The 27,322-nt window shown below is 54.9% G+C and overlaps 1 protein-coding gene and 1 long non-coding RNA gene across 4 annotated transcripts in view; both read left to right on the forward strand.

The window, feature by feature from the left end:
* The first annotated feature begins 964 nt into the window (after positions 1–964).
* Positions 965–27,322, forward strand: part of NTN1 (netrin 1) — a 171,621-nt gene continuing 145,263 nt past the window's right edge. Inside the window, exons 1-2 of one of the 3 annotated variants that reach the window (XM_082708218.1) lie at positions 965–1,193; positions 16,041–17,122. In XM_082708218.1, coding sequence (XP_082564344.1) covers positions 16,105–17,122 — 1,018 coding nt within the window. In that variant the 5' untranslated portion in view covers positions 965–1,193; positions 16,041–16,104. Of the gene's footprint in view, positions 1,194–15,139; positions 15,240–15,310; positions 15,512–16,040; positions 17,123–27,322 lie in introns of those variants that run through there. The other 2 variants (XM_082708219.1, XM_082708217.1) reach the window with 2 other exon arrangements.
* On the forward strand, positions 19,471–22,532 carry LOC309852055. Its single transcript, XR_014305051.1, has 2 exons — positions 19,471–20,826; positions 21,935–22,532. It is a non-coding gene; the product is annotated as an uncharacterized lncRNA (long non-coding RNA).

Here is a 27,322-nt window from a genome sequence, read left to right on the forward strand (position 1 = left end):
ACTAACGGCACCCCTATCTTACAAAGTTGCAGGGTCCATAAGGTTATGGGTGCTAGATCCTACAGGACCCTATATCCAACCCGTTCCTGCTTGGAAGTTAGCAGAGACTTTCCTGGACCTGCAAGGACTCAGAAAGTTCCCACGCCCACCTGTCCTTCCCCCAGGGTTATTCAAAGCAGCATTTCAGTTGTGTCAGAAACTACACGGAGAAACTCAGGAATGAGGAAGGTAAACAACGGAGGCAGAAAACCTGAGTTAGTTATTAATGCAGCCAGCAATCTCGATATAAATGTCAAAAAATAATTCCTGAAAGGGAAGACCCATGATTTGCAATTTTAAATAATGGCCTGGGGCTAGAACGGTGGCTCTCGCCTGCCAGCCTGCGGCCGGGCGGCAGCGGGGAGCCCTGCGCCACGTTCCCAGGTGCGGCCCGCGCGTGAACGCACTCGCTGCCTTGAACTTGGAGCAGCCACACGGGAGACAGGCTTGCTCTAGGCTCTTTCCAGGCCGCCTCCTGCTTCTCGCCGGAGGAACCGGAGTTCCTTCAACCTTCCCTCGGGTCCTCTTAAACTTTTCTGTTGCAGGAGTGTGAATGACACTTCCCCCTAGTTTTAAGTGGCGACAGCTCTCCCTCTGTTTTATCGCTTCGGTCTTGTCCGCGGTGATTGGGGGAGGCGTGTCAGCTCGCCATCTTGGATCAAGGACGACAGGACCAGTTTAGCACGGACCAAGGCATGTCCCGAGGTGATGACAGCGGGGACGTAATCGCACGTCCTTGGACAAGACTTTCCAACCCTGTTCTCCCCCGGCGCCACCCCAGCACCCGGTCCAAAAATAGATTCCTCCAAGCCCCGGGCCATCCTGAGCTAGAGTGGGTAGAATGAGAGGCTTCCTCTTGGGCATCCGGGGGTCCCCAGCCTTCCCCATCCTGCCCTCCCGTGCTCCCGGCTCAGCGCGGCCGGAGCGGGCGCCGCGGGGCGCGGAGTGGGTGCGCGCGGCTGGGGCTCGGCCCGGGGAGGGCCGGGAGAGCAGGGTGGCCGCGGGGGTGAGGAGCCGCCCGGGCCCGGCCGGCCTGACACCACCTGGCGGAGTCTCGGGGAAGAGTCTTAAAGGCGCGCGCTCCTCCGCGCCCCTCGCACTCCAGCGGGAGCCGCCGAGAGCTCGCCTCCCTCTCCCGCCCGGCGCCTCGGGAGGTAAGTGCCGTCCGGCCCGCATGAGTCGGGGCCCGGGAGAGGGGTGGAGGGCGGCGTGGAGCGGCCCCGCGCTCGGGGAGCTCCCGCCCGGGCCGCGGTCGGAGGGCGGCGCCCAAGTTTGGGGAAGGCCTCGGAGGGCAGCCGGAGCGGCGCAGCGCCGGGGCGGGGACGGCGCGGGGGGAGGTGGGATCCGGCACCGCCTCCGGGACCCGCATCCGCGCGCGGCGCACGGCCGAGCCCTCCGCCCGGCGCCCGCAGCACTTGGCGCGCTCTGCCCGCGGTCCTGGCGAGCCCCGGGCCGGCCGGAGCCGCGACCCCCGCCCCGCACCTTCCCGCCCGCCGGGCCCCCGCAGCCCGCTCGCCCCGCGGTCGCTCCGGGTCGCGCTGGCAGGTCGCTCTGGGCCGCCGGCCAAGCCCTCCCCGGGCCCCGTCGCGCCCGCGCCCCGGGCCACCCCGCCCGGCCTCTCGGCGCTGCGCCCCTCGCCTCTGCCCCAGCTCCAGCCGCTTGCTATTTTCACACCTCCCGGTGCCCCGGCCCCGGCGCCTGATTCAGTGCTTAGTAATTAATTTGGCGTTTCAGAATGGTCAGCGGGCTGGATAATGGGCGCATTCATCCCCCGGGCTAATCTGAACAGAGGTGGGAAGAAAGGCTTTCACAGACAGAAAATGCCATTCGCTGAGCGCTCAAAGGGGCTGTCACTCCAGAATAAATCGCCGCCGCGCCCGCCGGCTTCTCTGGCCATTTCCATACAGCCCCGGCCCGCGCAGCGGACCCGCCGGCCACGGCCTCGGCTCCCGGGAATCCCTCACTCGAGGCCCTTCGACGGGAAAGTCGGGCGAGGGCGAGACCCAGGCGGGGGTCGAGAGAGACGGGGAAGCGGGGGGCTCGGGTTAAGGCCGCAGGGGACAAAGAGCTTGATTAGAAAATCAAATGCTAACCTAGAAGGAGACGCCACCAATTCAAGGCGCGGACGTTGGAGCTTCGGCTTGGGGAGCATCGGTCTCCAGCCCCGCCGTTCGCAAAAAAGGAGGGCCGGCGCTCCGAGCCGTCCGCAGCGGGCCCGAGGTCACGCAGCAAGCTTCTGGATCTCCCGAATTATCAATGGATTCCAGCGCACAAGCAGAGCAGATCATAGAAGCAGGGCCCGCTCTCCTGGAATCCCGACCCTCACCAGGAGGCGTTTGGTTCTGGGTTCGCAGGGGTGTGGGCTCCGTCTCCCGGGGGCCTGGAGAGGGGACCCCGTGCCCTCCGCGGCCTCTGGCTGGCCACTCCTGCCCGGACCCTACGGGCTGCCTATCGGTCCGTCTGCGAGTTCCAGAGGCTTGATCCTCTGACCTCCCGAGGTCGCCGCCAGTGTGGGGCACAAGCGGTCTTCGGGCTCTGAAAGCCAGGGCCTTTCACTGGCAGCGCTCTGCGCCCTCCGGCCAAGCGGGATCGTGCGTGCGCTGCGACCGCAGCCCTGACCCGGCGGACTGCGAACCGACAACGCCCCCAGCCCGGCTGTGGGAGGGCAGGGTGGGCAGGGCTGGCTTGGCTTTCTCCAGGATGAAGCTCCAGGCGCTTGATTTTCCTGCTGTTGGGGCTCACCGGTGTGTCCTCCTCGAGGGGCAGATCTGGCTCTGGACCCTTCTGGACCCCCAGTGGGATCTTCCCATCAAAGGAAAATGCGGAACCAGAAGGAACTATGGCCCTGACAGCCAACATCAGCTGGACTGAGAGGCTGGAGTGACAAGGGAAGCAGCTGGGGGAGAAGGGTTTTTTCTGGGATTGCCGGAGGGGTGTCCCAGAATGCATAGGGGAGGGCATCACCTGCCTCTTCACCAGCTTCCGGGTGGAAGTACCTCCTCTCTTTTGGGACTCAGTTTCCCTGTCTGCAAAACAAAGATGAAATCGCATTTGGCTCCCAATGGGGACCCTTAGTAGAAGGATCCCACACACCACCCCCACCCTCAGTCCCAGCCACCAATCTGGCCTCACACTCCCCTGGCATCCGTCCAGATATTCACCAGCACCTCTCCTGGGGGCTTCAAGGACTCTCCCAAATTTTTCTTGGGCTGTTTCCACCCACCCTTGCTGCTTTTGGGCTCAAGTACCCAGCTGTCCCTAAAACCACACCGTCTAAGAGCAGGAAGGGTCCTTTCAGAGAGTCTGGGGCCGCTGTGCTGATGGGGGTGGTGAGTCTGGAGTGGCTTGCTGGGGTCACCCAGCTTGTTGAGTCAGAGGACTTGAGCTAGAGGGAATTTCTCAGACTCTGGCATCGGCTCTGGGGCCCTACCCCCAGAGAGAGCTTCCCTCGGCCTGGGGAGGGGCCTAGAAATCTGATTTTAAACAAGCTTCCCAAAGCATTTGGGCACAAGTAGTGTAGGGAATGTATTTAGGGAGATAGTTTAGGAAACTGGGCTCTGTCCCCAGCTGACCCTGCTTTCTCAGGATGGTTTTCTGTGCTTTATATTTGATCAGCATTTGCTGTTTCCTACCCCAGGAGGCCTGAAGTGGAGGGGGGAGGGTGTACTGCGAGGAGATCCCCCCCCCCCCGAATGTGCAGCCAGAGAAGGAAAAAGCTGTGGATGAGCTGAACATCCCACCAGATGAGGACGGTTGGCGTGGGTTGGACGTTGACCGTCCCCGCAAACCAAGGGGACTTTTCTTACCAACACACTTTTACAGCTGGACCTAGCTTTATGCACCACAGCCCCCCCCCCCACACACAGTACAAATGCGCCCAGAGGCCCCCCTGCCCCCCACTTAGCAAGGCAAACCCCTGCCCACACCAGGGACAGAGCAGCCCACCCGCCATAGGGAACCCATGCCAGCAGTAACCCAGGGGTGAGTTGTGGCCCCGAGCACTGACACCTGGCCCTTCACCAGGCTGGGGCTCAGAAGAGAGAAGGTGTGACGGGGTGGGGTGGGGGGATGGGGGGAAGGCGTGGAATAAGGTGGCAGTGGTGGGGGGGAGGAGAGGAGAAGCTGTTAAAAATGGGGTGGGGGGGGAGTGGAGGGGACGAGTTCCTATTTATGTAAGCCATTTGTAGCTGTGGATTGTAAAACTGGGCAGGATTCTCTGGAGTAATTCATAGTGTTTGGACAAGACAAACATTGTTCTGCTTTAAACAAACCTCCAGAAAGGTCAGCCTGGTTCATCCCTTTGCTGCGAGTTGCTGAGACTATCCAGATGATGAGAAAATCAGATCTTAGCTGAGGGGGGCCCAGGCAGGAGGCAGCTGTCTCTTCTGAGTCCCTTGGACCCAGGGTGAGGGCACCAAGCCCAGAGAGGGTCCTGGGCTCCTGCTGAAACAGGCTGATTTCTGCTCTGGAGCCAGGAGACATGGTACGTGTGTGTATATGTGGGGGGTGGGGGGGTGGTCACAGATTATGGAATTTTGATGCTGCCAAGGATCATTGGAGTTCTAGAGTGAGGCCAGCATGACCTACGTCGGGAGTCTTCCTTGCTCGGGTAAAGAATTCATGGGAAACAAATGTTCAGGTATGCAGACCCAAATTAGACCCTCCAGCTTTGAGCCCAGGCATGTGTCTGGTCATCAGCAACTCCCTGATCCTTACATGTTCTATGCACTGGCTCGGCTGGGCCGCCTCTCTGTTCCATTCAGCAGACATTTCTCGAGTGCCCACCGTGTGCCAAACCATGCTAGGCATGGGGCATGAGGTCGTGGGGCTGATGCTGCCTTACTGTCCCCCTGCCTGTCTTCCCTAAGTCCTGCTCACTGACTTATTAGTAATTCAGAAAGTGTTATTACCCCAAAGCCCAGTCTTCTGCAGTGCTGGTGTCACTGTCCCCTACCTGATCTCTGGTGGCCCAGGGCAGTGAGTAGGGTGACCCTGGGGGTACTGTACTTTCTTCTTTATGAAACATAAATCTGTTCAGGGCTTTGGACACCTCGGGGCCTCTTGGCTCTGCCTGTTGGCTTGGGACTCCTGATATCCATGGAAGAGATGGAGGGAGGGAGGGACGGTGGGAGGCAGGAAGGAGACAGAATGTCAATGTCCACATTTTCCAGGAGAGCGGATTGCTGCTCAGAGAGGTGGAGTGGCTTGCCCAGTGCTGTACCCGGAATACCACCGGCTGGCTGGCTTGAGCTATAGACATTTACTTCTCCCAGTCGGGAGGCTGGGAGGTCCAAGACCAAGGTGCCCGCCAGTTTGGCTCGTGGCAAGGGCTCTCTTCCTGGTCTATAGATGAATGCCGCCTTGCTGTGTCCTCACCCCGTCGGGAGGGCCATCAGGTCTCTCCTAAGGGCACTAATGTCATCATGAGGGCTCCACACTCAGGGCCCCACCTCTGATACTATCACATTGTGGATTAAGGCTTCCTTGTGTAAATTTGGGAGGGACGCACCATAGCACCCACTGTCACAGAGGTGTGGCTAGAGGTGTGGGGGGGTATGGGCATGACGGGAGCACTGTCCCACTGTGCACTCAAGGAGCTCCCCGAAAACAGGGCTGGGAAGCTGGGTGTCCCAAAAGACCCCAGAGACCCAGTGCTCAGCCAGAGGCTAGGAGGCTGCTCTGCAGGGTAGGTCACGTCCATGCAGGCTTCTGTCTCCTTTCTGGCATCATTTGGGGGGCTAGCATGGTGGCTACTCCTCACCTGATGGGAACATCAGTGACAGAGAAGTCGCCTCCCTCCCCCCACCCTGTATACTTTGTTACAGTTGGATAATCAGCACACTCACCCAATGTCAATCAATACTGGTCTGCGTCTGTTTCCATCCTGTGCCCCTCTTGGAATGAAGTCCCCTTAACCTTCTCCCTGTGTGACACGTGGACTGGGCACACCTCATTTGACTGATATTGGTGGGGGGGGGGAGTTGGAAATAAGCTCTTATGCACAGTTGGTTTTTGCAATTAACAGAAGCTTCCTCCTTTAGGCAGAGAAACTTTCTATGTAGTCCGTTGCCACAAAAGCCATTTTTTTTTTTTCCGGCAAAGTGATGTGTGTTTTTTTTTTTTTTTCATTTAAGTTAGCCAGACCCAATATAGCAGGTTTCCCCCAAGTGCGGTTAATCGGGAGACCTGCCATCTCCTTGGTTGGCTCATAGCCATCTTGAGGAACATTAGCTCTGGGGCAATTTGCTCAGCCTTCTGGGGTCCGCTTCTTCACTAAGTGGGAGAGCAACAAATGGACATTCTGGAAAGCTCTTCCTCCTCTTCTCCAGCACCGCAGCCCTCTCGGGAACTTGAGTGGGACCTGTCCCGCATCCCTCAGTGGTGGCTGGAATAGATGCCATTGTCAGCTGTGACTTCATAGAGTAACAGTGTCCCGGGATCTCCCATTCTTACAACCGTCCTGATCTGTGGTTCTGGAACAACAGAAGATGCCTGACCTCCGCCGACAAACAGTTTGAAATAAAGACCTTCTGGCTTCCCTGTGGACTGGAGAACCCAGAGAGTGTGGCTCCGCTTCTCTCAAATGCTCAGGAGACTGTTGCCTTCTTTCTGGACTGAATCACAAAGGGGTTCCCGAAATCCCGGCTTCTGGAAAAGGGGGTTTACAACACCTCCATACACACAGCAAGCCCTTGGCAAGCGGATGCTGAAAATCTTCCGCCCAGCATTGTGGGAGGGAATGAAGAGCCAGATGCGGTCCCTGCTCCCGAGAAGAAAGCTTCAGGAACATTTCAGGACCGGAGGGTTAGTGGTCCCTCGCTCTGCTCCTTTCTCCCACCCCTAAGGCCACCTTTTAGGATGTGAAGGGGACCCTTTGAATTCAGGCAGCTCTAGAATTTGCCAGAAGTTGGAAAGCAGCATCTCTGGATTGAAATCAAGGGCCGTGCTTCCCACAGAGGCTCCAGCGGAGATCTGGTCCCTTGTGTCTTTCAGCTTCTAGGGGCCGCTGGTGGCCGCTGGCCTTTTTGTCTTGTGTCTGTGTCTTCATGTGGCCTTCTCTTTCATCTTGTCAGTGCTCCCTCTGCCTCTCTCTGAGAAGGACACTTGACGCGGTATTTCGGATGCGCCCACATAACCCACAGTAATCCTCCTATCTCGTGGTCTCCAACAGAGCCACGTCAGGAAAGATCATGTCTTGCCCCATAAGGCCACATTCACAGGTTCCAGGGAGGACGACGTGAATTTTCTCCTTGGGGGCAGGGGCATTTTCCTGCCTGCCGCAGCTGGTCACCATCACCAGTTGTCTGTGATTCTGCGGTTTTTAATTACTTAATTGTGAATTTGTAGTGCGTTCCTATTCTATGCCTGGCAGGGTGTGAGACACTGGGGAGTCAGAGGGAGAAGACCTGATTCCTCCTTCGAGAAGCTCATGGATTGGTCAGGGCAACAATGTGGTATTAAGAGCTATGGGTACCCACGATGGATCCCAAAGTGTTCAGATTCCTTATCAAAGTCTGTGTCCCTTGGCCTGTGCTCACCTCTCTGACCTCCTCTTCTATGAGTCTCCATCTCACTCCTCAAGCCCCCACCAAGCTGGCCTCCTTCCTGTTCCTTGGAAAGTCAAGCTGTGTCTCAGGACCTTTGCACTTGCTGTCTTCAGTGCCTAGAAGCACGTTTCTTCCCCTTCCCCAACCTCCATATCCCCATGGCTCCCTTCCTCACTTAACTCTGCTCTGCTAGATCCTTCTTAGAGAGGCAGCCCCCGTTTCACCTCGGTGCCTTGGGTGAGACGCACCTTCCCTCCTGGCACTCCCCATCCTGTCCCCTATTTTATGTTCCCAGCACTTACACACCATCAAGTTACTCTTGCCCAGGCCATCTCCACTTCCACAAGCATTTGGACCTAACGATGACTAGACCTTTCCAGAAAATCCTAAACACAAATGCCTCCTGTTTCATTTCCATTTCTCTTTCTGAGAATTTTAGATTTTTTTGTCTTTATGTGTGTTTGGTGGGGAGGTGGTTAGTGGCACATTAGGCTAAAATTCAGGTAGATCAGAATGGGGTGGAGGACCAGGAGGCTCTTCTATGAGGATGTATAAATGCAAGGACTGGGGGTCGGGGGGGGGGGACCCTACTGGTGTTTAACGGACAAGGGTCAAGAATGTTAATGCCTGTCGTGGCAGAGGACTGTTCTGCCCAGTGAAGAATTTTCTTTCCCAAAATGAACAGCACCTCTTTGGAGAAACAATGTTCAGGAAACAGCCCATATCCGGGCCCTAAGATAACATTTTTCAGATGCAACTGAGAACCTTTAGCCCTATAATAGTTTTTCAGGCTATTTCTCCCCCAAATCCGTCACCATATGCCAACCCTGTCTGTGTCCTCCTGCCCATGTATACTGTCTCTTGAGATCACCTCTGCACTTTGAGATTTCCCTGCGAGGATGCCCTGATTCAGAGCTCCAACTCTGGGCTCAGAGCCCCCCCCCCAACTTTCTCCACCCAGAGGACCATCCCTTTCTCTGACATCTTTGTTTCCTTCCCTCCTGACAATGGTTCCCCCCATGGTGAAGCATTTTCTTTAATAGTTTTCAGAGTGGGACCTTGTCAAAAGGTTTTTGGAAATGAAAATAAATTACATGGGGCTGGTTTCCCCTATCCACAGGCATTTTTCACCCCTTCAAAGAGCTCTGGTATATTAAAGGATTTGGTGGATTTGGGGTTTCTATGGGCTTCTGTGCCCAAGTCCTGAATCCTTGGCTGGCGGAGAAGCCAACAACTGGGGAGGTCCAAGCTGGAGATGAGGGCCGTCCACAGCTCTGAGGGTTCGTAAACCTCCAGAAACCCTCCACACGATTCAAGCCTCTTCCATGCTCCAAAACCTTTCCCCACAACAGTCCCAGATCCCAAAATCCTGCCGAGGGAATGGAATCACCTTGAGCAATCCTCCGTGAGTCCTGTCGGGTGAGCTGGGCCCTTGAATCCTAGAACCGAGGGGATGCCTCTCGTTCTTCTGGGGTCAGGGATCTGGGAACCAGATCTGGGGATTTTGAGAATTAAAAAACCCAAAGTGCAAATAAAAACCCCTAAACAATCATTTATGGGGCAAGCTTCTTTCTTCTCCCACCCATCTTTTAAATCAGTCTCACACGCCTTTACCGTAAATGTGATGACCCCTGTTTCACCGTGAGATGGGCAGAGTGCATCGCTCAAGGTCACACAAGGTCAGTTCGAGGGGACTTGGAATCACGGTTTGTCTGCGTCCCGTTCTTCCTGTTTCCCAGAGAAAGACTATCCAAAGCAGGCCACCCTGACCCTTGTGGGGAGGCCAGATGCCTGCATCAGACTCCAGAATCTTCCATTCTTTTGCCGCTGCAGTGGACAGCCTCTGTTGGGAGTCCCGGGGACCCCCTGGTTTGATGTCTGCTCTCATAAGGGGACCAGACACACAGAGACAGGTCTCCACTCGTCCTGCTGGTAGCACCTCGAAACACTTTCCTCCGTCCAGCCGTGGTAGAGGCCCAAGGGGGCTGAAAGCTTAGCGCCAGCCAAGTCCATCCTGGTGGTAAGCAGTGACGGAGATTTCCCGACCCTGGCACTGCATCGCGTTAGTTCAAGTCCCTGGTCTCTGCATCTACTTTCCTGGAACTCAGTTTCCTCCTCCTCAAAGAGGAGTCGATCTACGCCTGTCCTGTCAGGTGTTACGAATATTCTGAACTAGATCGGTGGGATGCTTGGAAGACAGTTTGGCACACAGTAAGCGTTAAATAAATGTTTGATTTAGAAAGTAGGACCCTCGCGCATGCCCACGAGGAAGGCTCTGGGTTATCTCATTTCTTCTGAGCCCTTCCTCCCAAACCATTAGCCTGTGACGCCCTTTGCCCCCCATCGCTGGGCCTTGCCCTCCCCAGCGTCCTCCTGGTGTTCCCGGAGTGCTTCCCCGACCTGCCTTCCCACTCGTGCCCCATTCCAGCCCACCCTCACTCACACCACAGGCCTCTTCTGTGGGACTGCTCTCCGGACCACACTCCCCCACGCCCAGGACTGGGGAAGGGCAGGGGCTGTCCTCTTCAACCCCCCAAACTCCTTCTGTCTTCATCAAAGAAACGATACCCTCGTCCTTTAGGGCCTTCCCGTCTCCTCCTCTGAATCCCCACTCCACACCCCACAATCGTGGTCACTCTCCTTTCCTTTGAGGACACCAGCCCCAAGTCTTGAGGCTGGCCCTGTGTGCCTTTAAGTCCCGGGGAACAGCTCGTCAGGCACCTGGACCTCCTTAAACCTGGTTCCCTTCACCGCTGCCTCCCAGCAGGGAGCCCCCTCTTGCCCTCAGCAGCCCTCATCATCACCTGAGCTGTTGCCTTTCTGGAATCTTCCCTGTGGACTTCAGTTTGAGACCACGATCTCCTCCGCTACTCACCACACCTGTCTTCCTGAATCTTCTAGACCAGCTGCTCTGTCCAATAGAACTTTCTGGGATAATTGAAATGTTCTTCATCGCCTCCATCCAAAGGAGGGTTCACAGAGGAACCCTTAAATTTTATTTCATGTTAATTCATTCAAGCCCACATTGAAATAGTTACGGTAGCTGGTCGCTACCGCACTGGACCACACAGTTCTAGAAACCCTGGGCTCAGTTTCCCGTTCTCTCCATGTCTTGTCTTCATGTCTTCTCTCTTTAGCTTGGCTTCTATGGTCCATCCTGGCAGCAGCCCTCGGCCCCTTCTGTCCTTCTTCCTGGAAGAAAGCTGCAACTCTGGATCAATCCAGTGGTCCTGCTTTCTTTAGGTCTACAAGGGGGCTGCTGAGCACTGCTGGGGTGGTGGGGAGGCTGTGACTTTGACGGTTGAGGCTTGCTTTCCCATAGATGGAACCTCAGCAGGAGTTCGAGTTCTGGCCAGCAAGCATCAGCCTCTCGTCCATATGACCCCAATCAAGCTTTCCCTTGTCCTTGAACCTCCAATGCTCCCACCTGCTCCCCTGCTGTCAGAAGATGCTGCCACTTCCTGTTTTCCTGTTCCGCTGGGACAAGAGGCTCTTTGGCACGTGACTGCCAATTCTACAAGGCCAACTCTGTCTGTCTCCAACCTCTCTCCTTCCATTCCTTCCAATCATCCCATCTCTTTCTTACCCCTTGTTTCCACACTTTGTGAGTGCCGTCTACACTTGCTGTCCCACTTTCAGGACCCGTGGAAGTCTGGCGTCTGTCTCCACCCCTCCTCTGTCATTGCTGGCCAAGGTCGCTGGTGACTTCCTTGTTGTTCAAATCCAAAGGGCTTGTTTCAGATCTTATCTTGACCTTGAAGGCAGCGACACCGCTCACCACCCAGCCTTCCTTAAAACTTCCCCGTTGGCTTCTAGGGCCCCCGAGTCTTCTGGCTTTCCTCCCGCTCCTCCTCTGGCTCCTTCTAGATTTTCTTGAAAGGACCACATTCTCCTCTTCCTAGCGTGATGCTCAGGCTTCCCGGGTAAGGCTGGTGCCAAGAATGGTGCCCCACCTCCGCCGGACGCATTGCTTGAAGAAACACCTGGGAATTTGCTTTCTCATCCAAGAGCGGCACTGTTGTGTTTTGAACTCCTGCTTGTGCCTGACATGCCTTTTCGGGTGTGTATTTATAAGCACCACTTTGAGAAGCTCTCACAACACTTGGACATCTGTTTTTTTCATTTGTCCCCTCAGAGGGCAGTATGCTTTAGGGAGGGACACTGACAAACAAAAGGGTGTTGGGAGAGTCTGCCCAGTGGCCAGAAGACTGTCCTGTGAGAACTCACAGAAAGAACTGGAAATATTTTTGCCTCACCGATAAAACCGGTAAAAGATGATAGAGGGTTGACTGCAAAACTTGCAAGAGGCTGGTCTTGGTCTGGGTCTCTACCACGTGGAGGTAGAATTGCCTGGACTGTATTAGCGGCAGGGAGGTGGGTTTTGAATGGAGGTAGATGCGTTCTACCATCTCAGAATATTCTGAACCTCCAGGAGATCGTGGGGTCGTGAGTTCAAGCCCCATGTTGGGTGTAGAGGTTCCTTAAGAAATAAAACATTAAAAAAAAATCTCTGCAGACAGAAATGACACAGCAGGAGGAAGGCTTGGAGTGTGCCCTGAAAGCCAGCCCAGTAGAACCCCCAAAACAGACCCCACTGGGGTGGGCAGTGAGCTGGACACCCTGACTTGCCTCTTTCAGACCTGTCCTGGCCAGATTGGCTTTCCCTGACTTGTGTTTTTGTGTGATGCCACCTGCTTCTAGCACGAGCTGTCACGCAGAACCTGCCCCACAGAGCTCACTGCTGTCACTGCCATGGGGATGTTCTTGGGGGATGTAGGCTCAGTACTTAATACTGTGTTCCCTTTATGGCTGCCCCCCCCCCCAGGAGAAATTCCTGTCTCCTCTTAGTACCGAGAATAGTTGTAATTCTCTTGAGTAATCGATCTGTCTGTTTCCATCTCATGGACACTGGGAATCGTGTAACTGGCGTGGTTTCCTTTTCATTTGGGCCGCAGGAAAGCTGAGGGACAAATAGTCCTACCCATAGGAGGTGAATAAGGCATTCTAGGGACCATTTTTGCTTTATTTCCATTTCCTGTCCTCCTGGTTTTTTCTTTCTTTTCTTCCCTCTCCTTTCTCTACCATACAAAACTGAGAATGCCCCAGCAAAAAGCATCTGTACTCTCACTATCGTTCTCATGTTTGATGCGTACTTTAAAAAAAAAAATAAAAATGAGCTTATACTGTGCATAGTGGGTTTTTTTGAGGGGGGGCATCATGTTTTGTAATTTGCTTCCCCCCCTTTTATAATATGTCATGAACGTCTTTGCATGTAATTAAATGGTCTTCTTTGGATTATTTTATTGTTGTTTAAAAATTAAAAACCATTTTATCTATGTATTTGAATGAGAGGGAGAGACAGCTTAGAGGGAGAGGGAGAGGGCGAAGCAGACTCCCTGCTGAGCAGAGCGCTGGCCTGGGAGGGTAGGGGGGAGAAGCTTGATCCCAGACCCTGAGATCATGACCTGAGCCAAAGGCAGACACTTAACCAAGTGAACCATCCAGGCGCCCCCTAACTTATTTTAAATATCTATAAAGATCTGGCAACCTGATCATCACAATGAACACGGCTGTATCCACTTTTTGTGTGCCTGACCTTATAAGCATTTACATGTATACCTTCTTTGTGTACATTATGTAATTCATTTTGTGTGTACACATATTATAAGCCACAGTCTTCGTATATGCTGACTCATGTGGTGCTCGTAATCCGATGAGATGGATGTTACTGTCCCCTTTTTACAAGCGAGGAAAGCAAAGCACAGAGAGATTCGACACTGTGCCAAGGCCACACACTCTGGGCTTTCCACCTGGCCCTCCAGTCGCCCAGCCCACAAGAGTTAAACTTTTCCTCCATCTCTCACCTCACTGTCTAATTTATGCTATTTTGCCAGGTTCTAAGTAGCCTCGTAAGTCACCGAGAATCCTCTCTGCCACACGGCAGAAATAAACAGGGTAGGGAGTGGTAAATGGCACAGAGAAGGCAAAGCTAAAACCTTTCCTGAGGGCAGGAGATGAATTTGGGCTGTCTATCGTGCAAGGGAATGCGTTTATTTCCTTGGGCTGTGGTGCACACCCAAGCTGGCTTGGGTGGCCGTCTCTCAGGGAGGCTGGGGAAGGCGGTTTTCCAAGGAGACAGAGCTGGGGCCAAAAGAGCCCTGAGGCCCCCTTCTTGGATTCTCACAGTTTAGGAGAATGCCAGTAAGACAAAAGGAGACAGTTGATGGAGCTAATAGTCAGCTCTTGGGCCAGAACCAGAACCCTGGGCTTTCAGTCTAGATTTATGACTCAATCACTCATCTAAAAGTAACAAACCAACAGGGATTGAGTTTCAAACTCCCAGCCCAGTGTATTCTTCCCCCAAAGCGCTTTGGCGGCTCTGCAGGATAGTCGAAGGATGCTGTCACTGTCCTCTGTCCTTTTGTTAAGGTGGCAGAGAGTGAGGCAAGAAGGAAAACTTGGGTGGTCCCCAGGATGGCTGGGGAGCCTGTAATTGGGTGGGATTGCTATCCACTTGACAAGAAAGAGAAGGAGCCCTCCCTGGTTTCTATTGCCAGATTTGACCCATGTTTACTAGCTGGGAGATGTTGGGCAAGCTTCTTGACCTCAGTTTCCTCATCTGTGAAATGGAATTAATATCAATTTTGCAAAGCTGTAGTGAGGCTCGCGTGAGCTAGTGCGGGGCTGAGCACCCTTGAACATACAAGCCTGCCTCAGGGGACCTGGGGAGGGCTGGGCAGGCCCCCCCCACCCCCCACCCCCTCACCCCCGCCTGAGGCCGGAAGACGAGTCTGGAAGGGGGCGTGGGCCCGGACTCCAGTCCACCATAGCATCCCTGGGACGCAGGGAGTCGCCTTCCCGGTACACAGGCCCACCACAGGGTGACAACCGGTGTGTGTGTGGTGGGGGGGGGGGGGCGGGCAGGGTAGCAGCCCCTTCTCTCCCGCCTCGGTGGGCTTCAGGAAGAAGGGGTGAGCCGGCAGAGGTTACCTCCCCACCGACTACCCCTCTTCTTCAGGATTCTCGGCTGACTGCCCACGGGGGCACGGCCCTGCGCGCGGTGCCACCGGGGCCATCAGGCCGGGCTGGAGGAAGGCCCGACCTCGGCGCGGCAAAGAAAACAAACACAGATGTGTTTGGCTGGGACCAGGAGGGAGCACTTCTTCCCCTCCCCCGCCCCGCCCGCGCGCTCCCCCGGGGCGTGGGGCCGGCGGAAACCTGCGGGGCTGCCCGGGCGGCGCGGGGCCGGGACGAGGCTGACAGTCCCCGGCCGGGTACCCCCCTCCCTCCGTGGGGGTGCTCGCCGGGCCCAGCCCCCTCTCCGGGGTTTCCCCGGGCGCTCGGCTCGCTTTCTCTTTGTCTCTGCCGCCCTTCCTCGGGCTCCCCGGTTCCCAGCCGCTCGCGCGCCCGCTCGCTCCGCGCCCCGGGCCGCTTCCCTTTAACTTTTCTTCTTTCCCGGGGTTAAAACTTCGCTAGCGAGCGGGCGGCTGCTCGCCGACGTTATTGGCCGGCGCCCCGCCCGGCGGCCCCGCCCCCCGCCCCCGCGCTCCCCTCCGCCCCCCACTCCGGGCGCGAGCGGCGGCGGCGGCGGCGGCTGCGGCGGCGGAGCCTTCGGGGGCGTGCGTGCGTGTGTGTGAGTGCGCGCCAGCCAGCGTGAGTGTGTGCGCCCCGGGCGCGGGCTGGGCGGCACTCCGACCGCGGCGGGAGCGGCGGGAGCCGGGCGGCCGCGTCGTCACTCCGGCGAGCGAGGCGGCGGCCGGGGCCGGGGCTGGGGCAGCGGCGGCCGCGCCGGGCATGGAGCTGGCAAGCCCGCGCTGAGGCGGGACGCGCCTGCTGGCCGCGAGCGAGAGGCTCTCCGGCGTCCGGCGCGCGGGCTCCCGGCCGGGGCCGGGCAAACTTTTCTTTCTCTTTTGCCCTCGCCAGAGGTAAAGTCCCGAGCGCGGACTCCGCGGCGGGGACGCGCTCTGGGCCGGCCCGGGCGGTGGGGAGGGGGGACCCCGGGCTGCGGGAGGAAGGGGCGCGGGGCGGTGCGGGCCCCCCACCCTCCGCGCTGTCCCGCGCCGGGGCTTGGGGCGCTAGGCGGGCTGGCCGCGGACCGGCAAGGCGGGCGCGGGCATGCCCCCCTCGGGCGGTGTGGAGGCGGCGGTGGCCGGGGAAGCCGAGCGTTCGCCCGCGGCCCCGGCTCGCCGCCCGGCGGTGAAGGACGGGCGCGGGCGGTGCGGGATCGGGGAGGGGGTGGTGGTGGCCCTCCCGGGACTCAACTGTCCCCCTTCCCGCCGCCGGCCCCCGTCCCCTGGGACTGTGGAGAGCGAAGCGAGGCGAGGCGGGCGGGCGGGCGGCCGCGGGGTAGGTGCCGCGGAAGCCGGGCGTCCGCCGGGGCTCCCCGCTCGCCGCCCGCCGGTGGGTGGAGGGCGCGGGGCGGGCTGGCTGAGCGCAGCTCCCCTCTCTCCGCAGGCGCCTTCTGCGGCGGGCGGACCGACTCCTCGGCGCGGCGGGGCCGGGGCAAGCTGGACGCAGCATGATGCGCGCAGTGTGGGAGGCGCTGGTGGCGCTGGCGGCGGTGGCGTGCCTGGTGGGCGCGGTGCGCGGCGGGCCCGGGCTCAGCATGTTCTCGGGCCAGGCGGCGCAGCCCGACCCCTGCTCGGACGAGAACGGCCACCCGCGCCGCTGCATCCCCGACTTTGTCAACGCGGCCTTCGGCAAGGACGTGCGCGTGTCCAGCACCTGCGGCCGGCCCCCGGCGCGCTACTGCGTGGTGAGCGAGCGCGGCGAGGAGCGGCTGCGCTCCTGCCACCTCTGCAACGCGTCCGACCCCAAGAAGGCGCACCCGCCCGCCTTCCTCACGGATCTCAACAACCCGCACAACCTGACGTGCTGGCAGTCCGAGAACTACCTGCAGTTCCCGCACAACGTCACTCTCACGCTGTCGCTCGGCAAGAAGTTCGAGGTGACCTACGTGAGCCTGCAGTTCTGCTCGCCGCGGCCCGAGTCCATGGCCATCTACAAGTCCATGGACTACGGGCGCACGTGGGTGCCCTTCCAGTTCTACTCCACCCAGTGCCGCAAGATGTACAACCGGCCGCACCGTGCGCCCATCACCAAGCAGAACGAGCAGGAGGCCGTCTGCACCGACTCGCACACCGACATGCGCCCGCTCTCGGGCGGCCTCATCGCCTTCAGCACGCTGGACGGGCGGCCCTCCGCGCACGACTTCGACAATTCGCCGGTGCTGCAGGACTGGGTCACGGCCACGGACATCCGCGTGGCCTTCAGCCGCCTGCACACGTTCGGTGACGAGAACGAGGACGACTCGGAGCTGGCGCGCGACTCCTACTTCTATGCCGTGTCCGACCTGCAGGTGGGCGGCCGCTGCAAGTGCAACGGCCACGCCGCCCGCTGCGTGCGCGACCGCGACGACAGCCTGGTGTGCGACTGCAGGCACAACACGGCCGGCCCGGAGTGCGACCGCTGCAAGCCGTTCCACTACGACCGGCCCTGGCAGCGCGCCACGGCCCGCGAGGCCAACGAGTGCGTGGGTGAGTGGGGGGCGCCGCGGGGACGCGGGCGGCGGGTGGCGGCGGCTGCGAGGGCCTCGCGGCCGCGGGTACCAGGGAGCGCCCGCGGCGCCCGCGCCCGAGGACCGCCTGCTGCGTGGATGCGGCGCGGCCCGTGGGAGGCGCGGTCCGGGACGTCCGGGACCGGGAAGGGCTGAGAGCCGATTCACCCGCTGGCTTGGCGCTGGCCTTGACGCTCGGCATTGCGCGCCGTGCGCTCTGCGAAGCCGGGAAGCATGAGAGATGCTTCGGGGCAGAGGGTTTTTCAGAAAACTTGCCGACTGGTCCCCCGGACCCCGGACTCAAATGCAAACATGCGTTGCCTTACCCTCAGTTTGGCGGGACCCTGGGATCCACCACCGCCTTACCCTTCCCGCCCTACCTCCCCACCCGCTTCCCAGGGCTGCAGCTGGGAGCGCAATTGGGAACCCCGGCCCAGTTCCCGGGAAGTTCCAGCTCTCCAACCACAAATCCCTTGGGAGGTGGCAAAGCAGTTTGGGACCGGTTCAGCACCCGACCAGTATCTCAGTCCAGCACGCTCTGTTTGTTTTTCATGGGTTGGGGAGGGAAAAAAAATCCCTCCCCTTTTGAACGGCGTATTTGTGTTAGCAAAAGAGTGATGTGATTTAAATTAATTACTATCTACAGATTACAAAGGAGAGTTCAGTCATTATTTTAAAATAATTGAGTCCTGCTCCAAAAAAGTGTATCAACATTTTTGTGTGTGTTTTGTTAGCGTCAGGGTTAGGTGAAATGGAAGAGCTTTGAATTAACCAAGGGTCCAGCTTCTGGCTTTTTAATGGGGTTTCAAGTCCTGAAAGAAGTCTGACAAAACCGGCACTGGTGAATACTGTTGGGTCAGAAATGAGGCTTAAATAAAGGAGGGGGGTGTGGAGAGAGAGAGAGATCCGTTCTATTTCTGAATTGTACAACTTTGCTGCTGTAGAAACTCTCAGGCATCAGTTTTCCACCCCCGGGGTGGGGAGAGGGGAGACACAAAAACCGAAAAACAGAATTGGGGGTGGGGTGGGGAGAAGGAATGCTAAAGAATTCCAGCCTGAGATGTAAAATTCCAAATCCCACGTTCTGTTTTAATGAAAAGTATTTAGTCCCTAAATGCGCCGTTCCCTGTGCATCTTTTGTGAACGTACAGCGGTCCCGCCCTACCCTCCCCCCCTGCAACCCCCAGGCAGCCCGCGCGGGTTTTCTTCAATCTCTTCCCCCGTCCGAGGCACATTGCTAAGTGTGCTGGTCCCCACAAACACACGTTTTGAGGTCTGGTTCTGATTAATTGTGTCATGTTGTTGTCGAATAGTTTGTGCCTCATGACTGTGCATGCAGACTTTTGAGCGAGCGAATGGAAAACATGTCTTGGTGATCCGGGTGGGCACTGAGGCCCAGTCAGGCGTCTGGGGCTGCACAGGGCTGTTTGCACCGGCCCCGGCTTTTGCAGACCTAATTGTTCATCCCCCTCATTTAAGGGCCTGAATTGGTTGCCAGATTGAAGTGAAGAGACTTTGCAGGTTTGCGGGGAGCTGGTAGTTACACCCTGACTTCGTGGTCTTTGAGAATAAAATTGCTTTGATCTGCTTCTTTCCTTTAGAAATGTTGGTTTTTCCCATCCCTTCTCTTTCCCCCTCCCTCTTTTCTTTGCTGCCTTTTGTGCATAAAAACCCTTTATTGACATTTAAAGGGCCTCCCACGGCTTTGCTATCAGTTTTAGCTCGCCTGTGCATATGAAAGATATCTTCGGGTTGTCGACCGCGGGGTCTAATTGGACGAACGCTAGTGAATACATTTGAGGTGAAAAACGGAATCTTGTGCTAACTTTGTGCCTGAGGATTCCTCTCAGCCTGGGTATTGTTCACAATCACGGCCCACCCCCATCTCTCCCCGTCCCGTATTTGTCGTAACAATGGTCATGCACTTGAAATAAACCCTATAGTTGAGGATTTTGTCTTTTGACCACAGCATTAACTGTGTGCACAAATTGGATTGACTGCTTTTTTTTTTTTACAGCCAAATTGAGCAATCAACATATTAACTAATGTAATTAGTAAGTGTTTTTTTTTTTTTTTTGGTTCAAAAAGCTTAATTAGGCCTAATAAGTACATCATCTGCATGACAAATAATCGGCCAACAATATTTTCTGGTTTTTCCTGAAGTTATTTTAATTCTCAGTAGTCAAAGTATCTTTGAATCTTGCCAATTATTCAGTCATCTCATAAAAGCAAAGCCAATTCGACTAAGTTAAAGTTATTTATAGTTTCCCTTTTGAATAGATGTTCTGATATCTTGTAGCTACAGCCTCGGGAACGCCAGGTTGAAGTTCCCATAAAGTCTTAATTGAAGTCTCAGTGATTTTTCCATCGTTCTGCAAAAGAGAAAGCCAGCAAAGACAATTTAGAAGTGATTTACAATTAAAGGTCGAGCTTTTTATGAAAAGGCCCTGTAGTGGAGATATGTGAATGAATTAGTATTTGACAGGTGTTCTGAGACACTACAGGTCACTGTGCTAGAAAAAAAAAAAAGCATTAATATATCCTTCACACACTAACTTTCGCACTATCAGATTTTTCCCCCCAGCATAATCCCCTCTTGTGAATTTCACACTGTTGACATATCAAGTCAAGCAACCCAGATTATTTACAATGGAAGACAAAATCAAGAAGGATGTTTCTTAATTCCAAAAATCAATCTTGATTTAAAAAAAAATGAAGCATTATCGCTCTGCTATTTTGTTTCTGCCTTTATAAAATAATGACACAGTGATTTATAATAGACTAAAATGGCATCTCTCCTTAGGTTACTTCCAATTATACCCACCCTTCCCCGCCCCCCCCCAAAAAAAACTCCAAAAATTTAAAAATGACATGGATATTATTTGACTCCACGGTTCTACCAGGACCGAGGTACTTTCGGATTGCTGGGAAATGCATACAGCCTCTAGGTTTTCTCTGGTCAAGCTTTCTTTTTGGTGCCTTTTCAAGGTTGAGTTCTCTATGGGATAAATGGGAACTTTTCGTAAAGGCTGATTTTATTTTAAATTCAATTTTGGATTTCTTCTGGAAGAAAAAACCCCGCAAAACAATATGAAAGACAAGACCGTGTATAACGTTACAGCCTTGACAGCTCTCAGCGGAATAACTAAATACTTTCTTCCGCCCATATGTATCAGCGGTGCTCCCATGCTCTCACACACATGTGCATTAATATTCTTTGCGTAAAGGAGCATCCGAGCATGGTGGGGGTATATGTACATTCAAGGGAAAATGCATGAACAGTTTTAAACCACCTGGGTTGCTAGGCCCTTTCTCCACCCCCCCTTCTTCTTCTTCTCTTCCTTCTTCTTCTTCTTCTTTTTTTTTTCCAAGAGAGCATCTGAAGACCATATTGTGTTTTATAAATTATTGACATCAGTTTTAATCAGTGTCCCCCTGACGTCGGAGCTGTGTTAGTATTTAGTGCCTGACGAAGCATGCTGTTTAATCTTACTGTGGGGATGTCAGCATGAACCCCTGCCTGGTTTGTGACAGGGTGAGCTTATGAAAACTCGTTCTGCGACTCGCTCTGTGGCTTTGCGTTGCCCAGCTGAAACCCAAAACCCACACAAAAGACGTCTCTGCAAGATGAGCGCCGTGCTGGGCTGGCCTCCTATGGTCGTGGGTACCTGCAACATAATGCTGGTAATTGTTTAAACATGGCTATGGGGGTTGGGGGGGTCCTCACGCTGCAAATGGCTCTCCAGCAATTCGGCCTACCTTCATCCCCAGCAGGAGAAGGGGGATTGTGTTGGAGGTGTTGCTGTGAGAAACCCAACGCCCCACTAAAGACTCTTGCAAAATCAGAAGGCCAGAATTATTTGCTGCTTAGTCGAGAGCCTGGCACATAGCTGTAGATCGGTTGAATGTTTTTACAGTCTTGGTGATTATTATAATTATCATCATTATGGCCGTTAAGTCTTGAGAGCTTTTTTTTTTTTTTTTTTGCCGAACACTCGCATTAGTCATTTAATCATCGCAGCCATGCTAATAATATGCAGTATGACGGCACTTACTTTACAGATGAGAAAACCATAACCTAGAGGCATTAAAGTAGTTTTCCCGAAGCTGGGTGGTTAGGAGGTGGTGGAGCTGGGTGTTCATGCTTTGTCCTAATGCATCCTTTGGGCAGACTCTACAGAGCTTGGGCGGTGGGTGGGTGGGTTGGTGGGTGGATGGCAGTAACATATCCACGTATAGGAAAGAATTGGAACAACCTGTTACTTCTGCTAGAATTGGAGATGGTTCCCTAGTTGTGTCAGTCATGTTACGTTGTATTAATTATGTTCATACATGTATAAATATGATGTTGCATGTAAGAAATCATCCTTCAGGGGCACCTGGGTGGCTCAGTCAGTTAAGCGTCTGCCTTCAGCTCAGGTTGTGATCCCAGGGTCCCGGGATCCAGGCCCACATCGGGCTCCCTGTTCAGCAGAGACCCTCCTCCTTCTCCCTCTGCTGCTCCCCTGCTTGTGCGCTCACTCTCTCTCTCTGTCAAATAAATAAATAAAATCTTAAAAAAAAAAAAAAGAAAAGAAATCATTCTTCATTTTAGCCATCAGGCCTAGTGGGAGCTGGGAGTTAGTAATATAAGTGAAAAGGGTGTAAATACTTTCTTGCAGGTCTTGGCATCTGCCAGGGGTGATGATGGCCAAGTCTCTTGATTTGGGGGCCCATGATCTTGCTCAAAGGTGGGGAAACACAGCTCGTAATCAGAAAATCCTCGATAATAAGGCCCTTTCTGTTTCCCTAGTGCTCCGTCTCCCCCTGGCTTCTCTGAAACATACAGAAGAAAATCGAGGAAGTGGGCTGAGAAGTGTTGTGAAGAGACGAGTTTAGGGGCCTACCCTGGCTGCTCGTGTGCTAGGTGACCTTCACATGCGGTTGCACAGGGCCATCGGTGATCTCGGTTGGCCGCACGGCAGTCGGAGTGAGGGTCTCTGCTGGGCTTCTCCCCAGCATCCGGTGGGCAAGGCATCTGCCTCCTACTCTGCCCAGAGAGAAGGGAGACAAGAGTTCTATCAGGGTAAACCTCCCAGGGTGGGTCTGTGCATATCCAGCCTTCGCCAAGAAGCCTTCGGCCCTGCCCAGACTTCTCTCTGAACTCCTCCTCCTGTAGAAAAATGAGATCCTTGGAAAAGTATTTGAGACTTTATGTCCAGAGTAAATATTGGAAAGGCAGTGGGTTGAGATTCAGATGTTCCCTGGAAGGAATCCCCTCATTTTCGGCTCACAGCTGGTATCGATATCTCCTCCTCGAGATGAGTTGTGCTTTTCATTAAGTAAATTTTTTGTCTTGGGATTAAACCAACATTGTATTCTTAATAGACTTCTATGTTTACACTTCAAAAGTCCGCTGGGTGGTTATTCGTGTTATCTTGATGGCTTCCACAGGGTCTGATGCGAGGCCGGCCTCACCAACATAAATGGCTCCCTAGGGGACCGGATTATAAAACCTTATCTGTCCATACACCAGGATGGATATTTTGTGAGCCAGCATTTTTTTCTTTTTCAGAAGTGATAATCATACCTTGGGTTTCCGCAGCGCCTTTCATTAGAGGGAGCCCAGAGGTCTCCGAGGGCTTTTGAAGGGCTCCGGATTTAAGCCTAATACTTGCAGAGAGGCCCACAGCGTTTTGCCCGTTGTCCAGGAAGACCTACAGCAGCCCCTGTGGGCTCCGTGGCCTTGGGAGACGTGGCACTGGGTTGGGAAGCTGCGGGACTGCCGAGCTGACAATATTAGTGCAAGGCGGCCGTCAGGCGACATCCCGAAGACAGACCAGTGCCCCCTACAAGGTGCCAACCATTGTAATAGGTGCTTTATATGGATTTTCATCGGCCTTCGGAACCTTGTATAATTGGCGTGCCTTTCCCCCCATGTCAGAAGGCCAAGACCCGTATCCGTGGTCAGCCTTGGCCTGTACAGGTGGCACTTCCTTCCCGTCCCCAGCTCCCGGGGGAGGCCCTGGCTGGGTGTGTGTTGAGCCCAGCTACTTCCTTCTGAGCTAGAGAGAAGGGGCTACGGGCGTGCCTTGGACCAAGTGTGGAATGTGTCTCATCTGAGACTTCCCCTTCTAACACTTTGGTGCCTGGCCCTGAGCCTCCTTCCCGATCAACCTTTTTCTGAGATGTCCCCTGACAGTGGAAGAGCTGAGGTCACCGAGGGGACAGAGGTACCGTGACTGAGGAGTTCTGCCAGGGATTGGAGATGTGTGTTCTGGCTTTGGCTGTGTGGGAGCCGTCCCTGATGATCCCCGGCCTCCTGCCGTCAGGACTAGCGTAGAGGCCATCATTTGGGGGAGAGGAATTGGTGTCACAGTGCCTTTGCACATGTAGAAAAGATCCGGAAGACAGATGTCTCTAGGTGTGGCTATGGAAAGGGGTGGCTTTTCAGCGGGCAAAGGAAATTGGTTGGCTGAGGACCTCAGAAGGCAGAAAGTTACCACCCTAGTACACTACATCCACTGATAACCAAGGAGGGTTCCTGCTCAGTCTGGAAGCTGGAAGGAGGTTCCGGAAGTCTGTCTCTGTGGAGGATTCAGGACTGGCCTGGGTAAGGTAGGCGAGGTCTCACTCCCCTCTTACCCCCTGTCAGTGCAGGTGGTCGAGCTTCATGTCGGAGCCCCTCCATGCCCTCTTCCTAGCTGGCGCTCCTGATAGATTTCTAGCTTTTTCCCCAGGTCCTTTTCTGCCTGCAGATATTAGGGAGTATTAGCAGTCACGTGCAATTTATACACATTCTCGAGGCTCCACACCTGAGTTCCACTATCTGTAGGACTGTAGGGACCTTTCAACGGGCTGGGTTTGAATAACTGAGCCTTAGGTAACAGGGAAACGAGAACAGAGCTCGTTTAGTTTCCCAAAGCCCTTGTATGTTGCACCCTTCCCATATTTGATGGAGCATCCCCAAAGGGAGGGACACTCTCTGCCTGCCTAATTATCACTGTTGGAACTTCTGAGTTCATCTCTTCCGGCTTGGGGTGGCCGTGGTGCCTACTTAGCCATCACACCACGGCTCCCCCATTCTGGAACCAGGGCAGACATTGCTAATCAACCACAGCACTCTGTTCTTTTAAGGCCAGAGATAGTCCCAGGGCTTTAGCATCCTTTACAACAGAATACCCTGGGCTGCCGTAATGTCTTAGAAGTAGCCTCGGAGATGAAAACCGCATGACAATTTTTAGACCTAGAAGACCTTCCCCAGCTCCCCCAGGTCCCCCAGCCCACAGTCGAAGGGGAACCCTGTAAGTGGTCATTTCTGGAGCTGTCAGTGGAGGTGGCCATCTTTTGGGTTGGGGAGGTAGAGAAGTGTGAAGTGGGTGGGGACCCTCCCTGCTGGTTGGGGCAGGTTGGGGCAGGTTGGGGAGGTTGTGCGTGTGAAGGGTTAGTACGTGTACCCTCGTGCTAAACCGCGCACACCACTGGGCGCCCTGAGGGAGGAACTTTGCCAAACGCCCCAGATGCAGGAAGTGCAGAGGGTCTAGAGCGGAGGCGGATTTCAGAGTGGGCTCTTCTAAAATGTGGGGGGATTGCATTGCAGTCTACTACAACATAGTAACCCCGTGCATTGGCTGTGCGGTTAGCATTTTTGTTTTCTCCCCTGCCACCCGCTCTGAGAGACTGGGTTCCCCGAAAAGGGTGCCCTCCGGGAGGGTCATCTCCAGGCTCCCAGGCAGCTTCTCCTGCCCTGGGCAAGCTCTGGGACTACCCTCCCATGCCAAGGAGAGCATGTCCTAGCCCGCGGGGCAGGGCTCTGGTGCCTGACACTTCCCGGGGTTCCTTCCCACCTGAGGAGTGGGTCCTGGCCCCCAAGCCACATCTGGGTGGCATTGAGAGACTCTTCCCCCAGCCGCTTCCCCTCAGTGCCCTGCTTCCAAGTGGGTCTGACGGTAACTAACTGACGGCTCCCACCCCAGCATGGAAAAGGAAACACACTGTGTTGATAGATACAAGGGTTGTCATCGGAAACATGAAAGTACCTTTGAGTCGGACGCCCCAGGGCAGGGCTTTTGGACACCCTGACATGGTTGTTTTTCCTAAGTCCGAGATGCCCGCAGGAGACTAGGACCCACATTTAAGTGACAAGCCGGTTTCTGATTGTCCTGCTCCGTAGCAATGATGTTCAAAAACCAAGGTCGGAGAGCCCAGCTTTCTGTTAACTTGTATATGGAAGAGCTTGATGTGTGCGTTAGGACTTAGGATTCAGACCAGCAGTGTCCAGCCCCGCGTGCCCTCCACCCGCCCTGTGTGTCCTGTGGGTGTGTCGTTGAATCCCTGTGTACCTTCAATGCCCTCGGAGTGCTGGGAGTTCTGTGCAAGACCTCGGTGGGATATGGGGGGCCAGGGAGTGAGAGGAGCCCCTGCCCCACGCTGCAGAGCAGGGTTGGGGGGAGCTCAGAGGCCCACCGCTCGTCTGACTTTGGCTCGACACACGTCTATCCCTCTTCCTCCTGCCGTACTCCGTTCTAAATACTGCACAGACACGACCTCATTTTATCCTCACAACCGACCACCACGTGGCTTCTACCATACCAGTATTACCCAGAAGGAAATTCCTTTCTCGAAGTGTGACCTCCGTACGGAAAAGCACTGGGATCCTGTGTCCAGCTCGAGGACCGCAGATGAATGCCCACATCAGGAACACACCAGCACCCCCAGAGCTGCCTTGGGCTCCCTCCCTGTTGCCGTGCGCCCTTCCCAACAGACATAGGCTTTGACTGCTTTTGAGCTCTATGTAAGTAGAGTCATGTTCTGGCTTCTTTTGCTCCATGTTCCATTCGTGGGGCTTCTCCGCGGGTCGTCTTCTTAGTTCCCGTAGCTGTGTAGAGTCCCGGAGCATACACATAGTCCAGTTTAGTTACCCAGCCTGTTTGTGGCGGACACTCGGGTGGTTTTCTAGTGCCAGCTCATACAAAGGATGCTGCTGTGGACGGACTTGTCCTCGTCTTTTGACTTGGGCGCGTGTGAACGCATTTCCGTTGGGCGTGTATCCAGAAGTAGAGTCATCGGATCCTGGGGGTAGCTGTCAGGCCAGCTCTGTGCATCACGGTTCTACATTGTGCAGAAGGCGGATGTCCAAATTTACATTCATACATAATTCTGCAGGTGAAGAAACAGAGGCACGTGAGGGACACGGTCCTTGCCCAGGGTCACCCAGCTAGCAGGTGGGATGGCCCCGGGTCCTGCTTCTCACCACTGTGTCTGATTGCCGCCTCTCATCTTAAATCTGTATATACTCTGTCAAGGAAAACTGTTAATAACTGGGTGGGGGTGGTCAAAGTTTCCCTTTATTTCTCTGGGTCTCAGTTGTCTCTCCCTTAAAGTGAGGGTTTGGGGCGTGAAGACCATCTTTAGCTCTGATAGTCTGTGTTCCAGTGAAATATGCCTCCTTCCTGGGGCGATTTTTGCCATGTTCCCCATGCCCTCTGTTCCGCTGGGAGTCCCTCGAAAGACTGGTCAGGCTCTGAGTGGGGGGCCTCACCTGGGCCGGCCCTTCAAGACCACCGGGGATTTGTCCTTCTCTCCCTCACCAGCTGTTCCAGTTTGGGAGGGGAAGCGTGGGGCGCGTTCCTTCTTTGCCCTCCGGCGTGTCTGCTAGCCGGTCTCCTCTCTCCGGATCCTGCATATACAGCTGGATGGACGTCAACCAAGTCAACTCACCTGTGTAACCAGTTCAGCCGTCAAGAAATAAAACATTTCCAGAAGGCCTGCTTACGTCCTTGAGATCACCATCCCGCGGTATACAACCGTCTTGTCTTCTGGCTCTGTGGGTTTAGTTTTGTCTGCTCTGGAACTTTCTGTAGAGGAAATCATACTGTATATTCTCTTCAGTACCTGCCTCCCTTTGCTCAGCCTTATTTGCTTATAAATAGTCTTAAACATATGGTATCCTGGAGTCCTTTTTAGTTTGATGGATGATCTCAGCTTCTAGGGGGTACAGATCATCCTGCTTGCTCTGTCTGCTGACCTTTGCTTCATGGGAATGATTTCCTTGTGGGTTTTGTAACGTCTGACTGTGAGCTTATCTTTTTGGGGGGATTTTATGGAAATCCCACTGGTCTGAGATCTGGAGTGTCCCTACCGAGTTGATTTTGCCAGACATCTTCATGGTATCATAGGCATGGGACTGATTTTTCCATGA

The sequence above is a fragment of the Mustela nivalis genome (assembly GCF_964662115.1).
Source record: "Mustela nivalis genome assembly, chromosome: 17".
In the NCBI taxonomy this organism is placed as follows: Eukaryota; Metazoa; Chordata; class Mammalia; order Carnivora; family Mustelidae; genus Mustela; species Mustela nivalis.